Source organism: Hemitrygon akajei, chromosome 5 (assembly GCF_048418815.1).
Source record: "Hemitrygon akajei chromosome 5, sHemAka1.3, whole genome shotgun sequence".
NCBI classification, from domain to species: domain Eukaryota; kingdom Metazoa; phylum Chordata; class Chondrichthyes; order Myliobatiformes; family Dasyatidae; genus Hemitrygon; species Hemitrygon akajei.
The window spans coordinates 140,989,135-140,998,107 of NC_133128.1; the positions used below are offsets into that span (position 1 = coordinate 140,989,135).

Here is an 8,973-nt window from a genome sequence, read left to right on the forward strand (position 1 = left end):
AATCGTAACCCCCCCACCCCCCCAGAGCTTGAAAAATAGTTCACCAAAATACTCTGGCTACTATCAATGACTAGTCCTTGATATTAGAGTAATTTTGTCCTAGATTATCCATCTCAATGTTTCCATCACGAGGCTGAATTGCAGTTGCTGGGTTTATCATTTTCACTTTTGAGAAAGGATGCAACATTTGTAACCTACAATCTTCAGGCAAAGTGTGCATGTAGGTTTGGAAAATTAAGGCCAGTTATTACCACTCAACATGCCAAGATCTGTAAAAGTTGACTTTTAATTTAATCAGTGTTACCTTGTTAATCACTCATCACAGTTATTTATTTAGTAATTTCTCTAACTTCAACATCTTAGTAACATTAGCACCATGAAAACGTATACATTTTTTGCATCCATTTTGCCCAAAATCTACAAGTTACCTTATTAATTTTGAGGCAGTGCAAATATTGAACAAAATGCCTGGGAAAGTAGTTGAGTCAGGTGCAATAATGACATTTAAAATACATTTGGATAAGCATATTGAACAGGAAAAGTTAGAGGGATATGGGACAAATGCAAGCAATTAGGACTGGCTTAGGTGGGCACCACAGCTAGAATGGATGAGTTGAGCTGAAGGATCTGTTTCCATGCTCTGTTACTCCATAACTCTCGATTCTAATTCAGATAATAAACATTTACTATATTCTTTAGTCTTTATATCTCTCCATTGCTGCATTTCCTGCATTCTGATAAAAATCTGCAATACCACAAATTTTGACATTCAGCACGGCACATCTCCATTTCCAGCTTCATTTTAATCTTTGTATCTTTTGTCAAAGTGTTCTCATTTTGGACTGCCTTTTCTCCCTGACATGACAGTTCAAGTACAGAATGAAATGATCTCCTTCTTGAAAGCCTAATGTTAATCAATTACTATGACTCAATTATTATTAGATGCCAGTTTTTATTTCCACTCCACCCGAACCAGATCTCTTCAGCTTAAAATCAACCCTCTTTCTTTGAGATATCTTGACCATGAACAGCTCTTACTTTCCTAAACTCTACACTTGACAATCTTTGCTTACTACATCATAAAAGTGACATTTTAAAGTACTGTACATTAGTCAAAGTGTGTTGGGAAATCCATAGGTTATGAAAGATACTTTTCCATTAAGACATGCCCCAGTTTCCCCACTTTTCACCTCAGAACTAAATCTTTCATAACAACCTTAATGAGTTGAGTAGATACAAAAATTCTGTGACATACACGTTAGGAATTCTGTTTCATTGGTCTTTAACTGTTTATCTTCACAGTTTATTAAGACAACATAAATTTTCTCATTATCATTACTGTAATTACATCTTTCAGAAATTGTTATGTCTGCTTCTTACTATTTGATCATCCAAAGTACTACTGAATAGCATAGTGTTATTTGGTTTGCAAAACATATCCACCCTTGCTTTTAGAAAGCATTTCCTTAAATCACCCTTGACCTCCAATATATGCCTCCATTTCTAGATTTCCTCCTACTCCACAGAAAATAGCTTTTCTTGACAGAACTCATTAATTAACTTCAACACTTTAATTAGTTCATCTGTTAACTATCTATGTTCAAGGAAATACAAACCTAGTTTATGCATCCTATTCCATGCATTTATGCAAATTCACATCCTTATTAAGTCTGCATTAAGTTCACATTATCCTTGAATATGAGGCTGCCTGCCCTCCCTGTCTCTCATATAATTTACTTCACTCTGATGCTTCACCTTGGTTACCCAAAGAACTGTCAAAATACTTTCACAGAAGTCCTTTACAAAAATAAAAACTTATTTTTGATTATAAAGACCCCATTTGAAATAAGTCACATTCATTGGAACTCCTCCTATTGTTGCTCTAGGTATATTTGAAAAGTCAATGCTGTGAGTGTCAGTTACTCTGCAACTGGCTGGATTTGTGAGTGAGTGCTTGATGGTAGCATGTGGAGGAAGCTTTGTTCTGCCTTTACTCAATATTATACGAGTCCTGAGCAGATGAGGGAACAATCTTTCACTCTGCATTGTTTCCCAGTCCAAACTTTATGGTGAAAATTTTAAGTTCCTAAAAAATATTTAACTTTCTGACAGCTTTGAAGGATGATAAAGTTCAGAGATACACTACTGTACAAAATGTTACCATCTTTCCATATTAAATTGAATAGAAAATTATATGCTATACATTTGAAGGCTGCTGTAGCAAAGGATTCAGGCGTCAATTAACATAGCATTAACAGAGAGCAAGGAAGATAAGTATGCAATAAAATATATACTTTAAGATTGAGTACTTCAGAATTTGAATGAGTGTAATTCAAGGCTGAAAACACACTATTATGTTGTGAATAATGCACAGTACCCCATCTGTTTACATCAGTAAAGCCAAGCTGGCCAAGGAATTCACTGGACAATCATACTGACCCTGTGGCTGCACAGTACAAAAACTGTTATCTTGCTGTACAAAATCCAAAATTGCATTCCCAAGTAAAAACAAACTAAGATGACACACAAAAATGTTACCTGTTATTTATTTTGAGTTTTATTTTTGATTACCACTTTAGATAATGACTATGTAAAATCAGCTATTTCTTTGGATCTACAACAATATCACACTGTACAAATATTCATTTAAAATCTAAATAAATCCTACTCTGGGTGACTGAAGTAAGGGTCCCAAAGATAATGTGAAATAAGCATTCTCCAGATGGTCCAATACAAACAATACCTGTTTGTTCAACCACACAATAACTGATATTATAGTTGGCTATCAATAGTTGGAGTAGTTTTGATCAATGCCTTTGGTTTAGGATGAATAAAATATGCTAGTATTCCCAGTTATCCATCACCCAGTGAGGCCGGTGAATACATTTACGTTTGGCTCCGACAATAAATCTAGGGAATCATTCATGAAGAAGACCATGCAACTCTTTCAGCCTGTTCTGCCAATCACAGCTGATCTGAACATCAGCTCTATTCACCTGCCTTCGAACAGCAGGCCACATGAATGTTCAGCTAGAAGGAAAATATCACTATCAGCAAATTAAAAATTCTGCCTTTCAAGGTATATACTTGAAAAAAATGCATTATGAAGATAAATTTTAAGATATCTTACATTGTTGGAACAACCACTATATTGACAACTATAAAGGTAACAATAATTTCCATCTCATTACAATTTATCAAATTCTTTAAAAACGTTTCCCAGGAAGGCATAATTGTATACAGACGTTTGCAACTTGTTTAAATACATCACAATAACTGAACTTCATCTACAATCTTAAAGCATAACCAACTGTGACATTAACTGAGGTCATATTATGCAGCTGGCTTAAAGGGCTGAGTCGCCCACTCCTACTTCTTCTGATTTATAGATTTGCATGAACACTTCCTCAAAATTCTCAATGTTACAAATAAGTCACTTTGCCTACGTTCAATTTCTCAATAATTAGGTGAAAACCCTGATGCTTTCTCAGCCTTTTTCTACTGCAACTTGCACTTAGTTCAATAAAGGTCTCCTTTCTCCTGTAAGGATTTGAGTGGCATTCTGCACAACAAGCCATGACACCTACTGTCAACAACACGAATGATAATCACATCTACTCAGTCACTGTCTTTAGAAGTTGATGATATGCAGCTTCCCACTCTCCCCACACGTTCTTGATCACATGTTTCACTCGTTATTTTTTGCAAAATACAAAAGGTGGGGAGAAAGAGAAAGATGAATTTGGGGAAGCAAAAAAAAACTGAAGAAAACCACAAATGTGAATAAGAAAGTTACAAATTCATAAACTAAACCAACAGTCAAGCCCTACCCAAATAGAACATTTACCCTCACAACCACAAAAACAGCATTATAAAATCACTAGGAATTTGTGCAAAAGCTTGCATTAAGCTCAGAATCATGAAGATGTTTTTAAGTAAAGCTATCAAAAAAACAAACTGAACACATCGGAAAATAAATTCCACAGAATATAATCCCGATCTTGGACCCAATAAAAGCAGCACAGCCAACTGACTGATTTAATGGCCAAGAACAAATGCCAGAAGACAGTGTGGCTGAGGAAGACCGGGTTGGGTCGGTGCCTTGAGGGGCAGCCTGACCCTCAGGCCCGAGGCCAATTCAGCGGGTAGCGGGAACCTCTTCCCCTAGAAACCTGACACCGGGCTGTAGAGAGGTAAGAAAAAGGACAAATGAGACCCCAGGCATCTCGAATTGAGGGGTCAGCCCCCCGAGGTCGAGGAGGTATCTGAGCCGACCACGGGAGACGTGCCACCGGGTGGGACCGGGAGCGGGACCCAGCCCCCCTCAATCCCCGCGGGCGCGGTCTGGTTCCGTCGATTAGAACGGCCCCGCCCCGCCCCCACCTCCCTCCTCACCTGGATATAGTTGCTCTCGCAGTACTCGGCCACCCGATCCAGGTTGTGGTAACTGTCCAGCAGCGCTCGGCGGCCTGCGGGGATCTCCTCCTCCAGCAACATCTGCAGCTCCGCCATCTTCCCCACATCTTCCGACACTGGATGCGGGAGCCTGAGCCCGAGAGGAGGGACCGGAAACGGAAGCTGGGGGTTACCGCCACTTCCGGACGGGGACCAGCCAGAAATCATCACCCCCCCTAGCAACCACCATTCACCCTAGCAACTGCCACCACTGACTCGAGTAAGTTACTCCCCTAGCAACCACACATACCCTAGTAACCAGATAACCCTGCAAGTACCGCAAATCCGAGTCACCGCCGCCGATTCAAGTAACAGTTACTCGGCGAGGAACTACCACCTCCGCTCCAGAAACCATAAATTCCAGTGTTAATTATCTCACCAGCAATCACAGCCTATCCTCCCAGCAACCACTCAACCCATCAGCCAAGCATCTCTCCAACAACCAGCATTCACACGCTAAACTACCATCACAGCAGTCACTACATATCCTGATAATCACAATTCTACCCTGGCAACCAGTCTCTAGAACAACTGTTTAGTAACCAATCATTCTAGGAACCAATAACTAAATCCAGTCATCCATGCATTTACCCATTTATTTATCTATCATTCACACCAATCGCCTTGCTTTTGAGTAACTAACATAGTCACAGTAACCATCACTTATTCAGGAAAAACAATTGCTCGCTGCTATAGTCAACATTTATATTATTAACCAAAAATAAACTCATCTTTAACTTTGCGATCTGTAAGCCATACTCACAGCAAACATTTTAATAAACATTACCGATACATTAACTCTTAGTAACCAACATCATTCCAATAGTTGATAGACGAAACAATCAGAATCAACCTTGTCACCTGTATCCCCCAGCAAACTACATCCCCCTGCAACTATCGCACATCCAAGCTTCCCCTCTGTGTCTGATCGAGTTAATGAAGCTTGTGAGAGATGGGAATCCACAAAGGTTGCCCTGGTGTCTCCAGCATCCTGCATAACCAGTCTTAAACAAATGCAACATCTGTAGCTTATTTATATGTTGCTGTCCAGTGAAAAAAATAAACGGGACACCCCTTATTTACGGTGAACAACACCCAACTAAAAGCTGTGGCTTATACATTGTATCCCAGTTATTAACACATGACGCACATAGCTCTTAAAAGGTGCACACCCACATGTGGACTCTACTGCTTTCCCCTTAGGTAACAAACCCATGACAACAGTGTTCATATGTATTCAAATTTTAATCAAATCTTTACATACAGAATAAAATTGTGCAAATCTTTACAAATATATGCACTCAGCAACTATCATCATCATCATGTGTCATACTCTGCCAGAGCCTCGCGACCACTTTATTCCACTGAAAAAACTATAAACTAGTAACTATAAACACAGCAAAAGATAAGTTAACTTGTTTTTCCAAACCTTTTCAGTTACATAACCATATAAGCTGGATTTTACAATTCTGTATGCTTAATACTAATGAATCTAACCAATGGCTTCCACAAAACTAATAATGAAAAAAATGACTTCAACTGTACATAACTATAAGTACAGTAATCACATGTATCTTCACCCAGCATAAACTAACTCTTCTTCAAAAGACCTTGAGATGAAAGATGATTTACTGTCACTTTAGTTTTGTGACTTCTGTGGCCGTCAATGAGGTTAATGTGGCAGCTGCAGCCATGTGTCAGGAGGCAGCTGACTGCTTAGATAGGTAGGTAGTTCGTGAGATAGTACAAATGCATTGCCTGTTGGATATAATCAAGTGCACTCACATCAAGGGAAATCTTTGAACTGTTCTATCCAGTAGAGTTGACTGCCTCTCTGTTCTTGAAGATTTTACCCTTGTCTCTGTTCGTTGGGAGCATAAATGGCTTTTACTGCAGAGAAGTATGCAGTGGATCCTTGCATTTGCACAGACCCAGAGGCTGAGCTCCAAGCCATTGTTCATGCTTTTGTAGAAGCATACGAGAGGATGAGCCTTGCATTCAATGTTCACAAGACCAAGATCCTATAACCTTATCCTGCTGTACCACAATGATCCCTCACAATAAGTATTCATGCTGCATCCCTACAGAAGTTGAGCTACTTCCCATATTCTCAGCAGTCATTTCTCGCAAAAGACATAAGGGTCTCAGACCGAAATGGCGACTACTTAATTCTCTTCCATAGATGTTGCCTGCCCTGCTGAGTTCCTCCAGCATTTTGTGTCTGTCGACAGTTAGTGATGATGTGTTGTCCCCACTGTGTGCGACATTTCAGAGTGATGAGATGTCTCAAGCTGCCTACCCTGACCGGCCTCGCCATCACTCCTAACCAACAAAAAGTCAAGATGGTTTGGGTTGGAAGTAGGTGGTATGTGAGCTGAACTCAAAACTCAAGAGTAAAGATCCTGAGTCTTGAAACTGCAGTGATGCCTTCCACATTTGGGACGATGATGATGTCTCAAAGGGAACAATAATCATGACCATCTTCAAGAACTGTGGTAACTGTAGAGGGGTTTCCTATTGTCTGCCACAGTAAGAGGTACCACCATATTCTGTCCATACAGGTAATGTCGATGCGATCTTCACCATGAACCAACTCTAAGAAAAATGTAGGGAGCAGCATTGGCCCCTTAATATGGTCTTTTTCAGCTTCACCAAAGTCTTTAATTCCAAAAAGAAATGGATCACCCTTGTAAATTCAGCTGCCCACAGACATTTGAGTTCACCATATGTATGCATGGGAACCATGATAAAAACCAAACCTTTCTCAATGAGGACAAGGTTGTGCCATTGCTGCAATCTTTTTCTCAATCTTTCCTGCAGCAATGTTCATTTCAAGTCCAACAACCTTCCTGTAGGAGTGCAGCTAACTTTCAGAACTAATAGGAAATTGTTAAAACGGCAGCAATGCCAAACCAGAAACACAAAGATCCCATTAACTACTACAGTACGTTAATGGAATAAAGAAATGGATTATATTAATGGAATAATTAACCATTGTAATTATTCCTTGGTGTGTTAGTGAATGATGGAATTTGTGGGAAGAATAAAGTGGGGTTAGTGTAAATAATGGTCAGTGCTGACCTGGTGGGTCAAAATGCCTTACATCACAGAAATGTGCTCTATGACAAAGCCTCAGTATACATCCTACCCTTTAAACAAATGGCTCCCAGCAGTGTCATATGTTTTCTGTTGATAAGGAAGCCAGTAATGTATTGTTGGTGATTGCACTTTGTTTGTCTGCAGTAAGTTACATTAAATATGCCCATTTCTGCTTCTTTGTTCTGGATTCAGTGCATAGATGGTTTTCCTGTGGGATCACGCCACACTTTTTGTGTCCTTGCATCTCAGGCAAACAAGACCATTGGGCACATTAAAAGCTGTCTTTTTGAGGATTTTACATATTCTTGCAATGTGTTCTATGTGGTGATAACTCAAAAGTGTCTTTAATAGTTAATGCAGGCTGGGTAGCTTCCTCAACGGCCACTGCAAGCCTCTCAGCTTCATAGTCCATATGAATTGTAGTCTTCTTCCCAATTGCACTCATTTCAGATATAGATTTATTTATCACATGTATGTGGAAACATACAGTGAAATGCATTAACAACCAACATGCCCAAAGATGTGCTGGGGACAGCCTACTTTGCTGCCAAAGTTACATGCAACTCGACCCAGAAAAAAACCGTGATGCCATTACCACCTCCACAGGGTTGCTCAACGCTGCAACTCTGGGATAAGCCCTGACTGAAAACGGTTTCACATTTGTTAATGCCTTTTCCATATTTGAGCTAACATGAAAAATTGCAGCAATTTGTTTGAAATCAAAAAGGATAAATAAAATAACCACAATCTAATCCATAGCAATGATTATACGACTCAGCAATTTAACAAACAACACAGCAAAGGAAGATTGGCGTCTTCAATAGGAAACCACAGACCACAGCAGCATCCATCACTCTTGGCTGCAATCAACTGTGCTGTATTGGGGGTGGGGAGTGAAACCACAAAGGAACTGTTGGGGTTTCACCTAGAAATCACCTCAAATCACAGAAATGAGTCATTATAGACAACAGCAATAATTCACTGACATTCATTGCCTGCAACACAATTACTCATAAAACTCTCCTGCTGCATCCATTAACAGGGAATAATCAGGAAACCCAATAAACAGCATCCTTGTTTATACATTGCAATACTCTGGAACAAATGACACTGAATCATATGGAGAGAGGTGGCAGATGAAGCGGATTGGATTTTACAAATGGCTCTTAAGAAGAGGTGTAACGACATTGAATGCAATGTGGAGACTGGCAGCGGAACTCTGATCACCACTGGAGAGGGATGGCAATGGGACTGGGTGCTATGCACAGTGGGGCAGCAGTTCTGTTCAACATGGGGATAGCTAACAACAGTTTTAAGCAGGATGCAGGAGATGACAGCAAGACCATGTCATGTTGACATTGCCATTCATGTGTTCATTCTTGCAGGAAGAGGGGGTATTTGGAGGTGAAACGACTATTT

General features: G+C 39.9%; 1 protein-coding gene across 13 annotated transcripts in view; it reads right to left on the bottom strand.

Annotated features, from left to right (window-relative positions):
* Positions 1–4,575, bottom strand: part of abi2a (abl-interactor 2a) — a 163,290-nt gene extending 158,715 nt beyond the window's left edge. For 3 of the 13 annotated variants that reach the window (XM_073046698.1, XM_073046694.1, XM_073046691.1), the window contains exon 1: positions 4,396–4,573. In XM_073046698.1, the coding sequence (XP_072902799.1) occupies positions 4,396–4,512 (117 nt within the window). In that variant the 5' untranslated portion in view covers positions 4,513–4,573. Of the gene's footprint in view, positions 1–4,395 lie in introns of all 13 variants that reach the window. The other 10 variants (XM_073046704.1, XM_073046702.1, XM_073046699.1 and 7 more) reach the window with 6 other exon arrangements.
* Between the last annotated feature and the right edge of the window lie 4,398 nt (positions 4,576–8,973).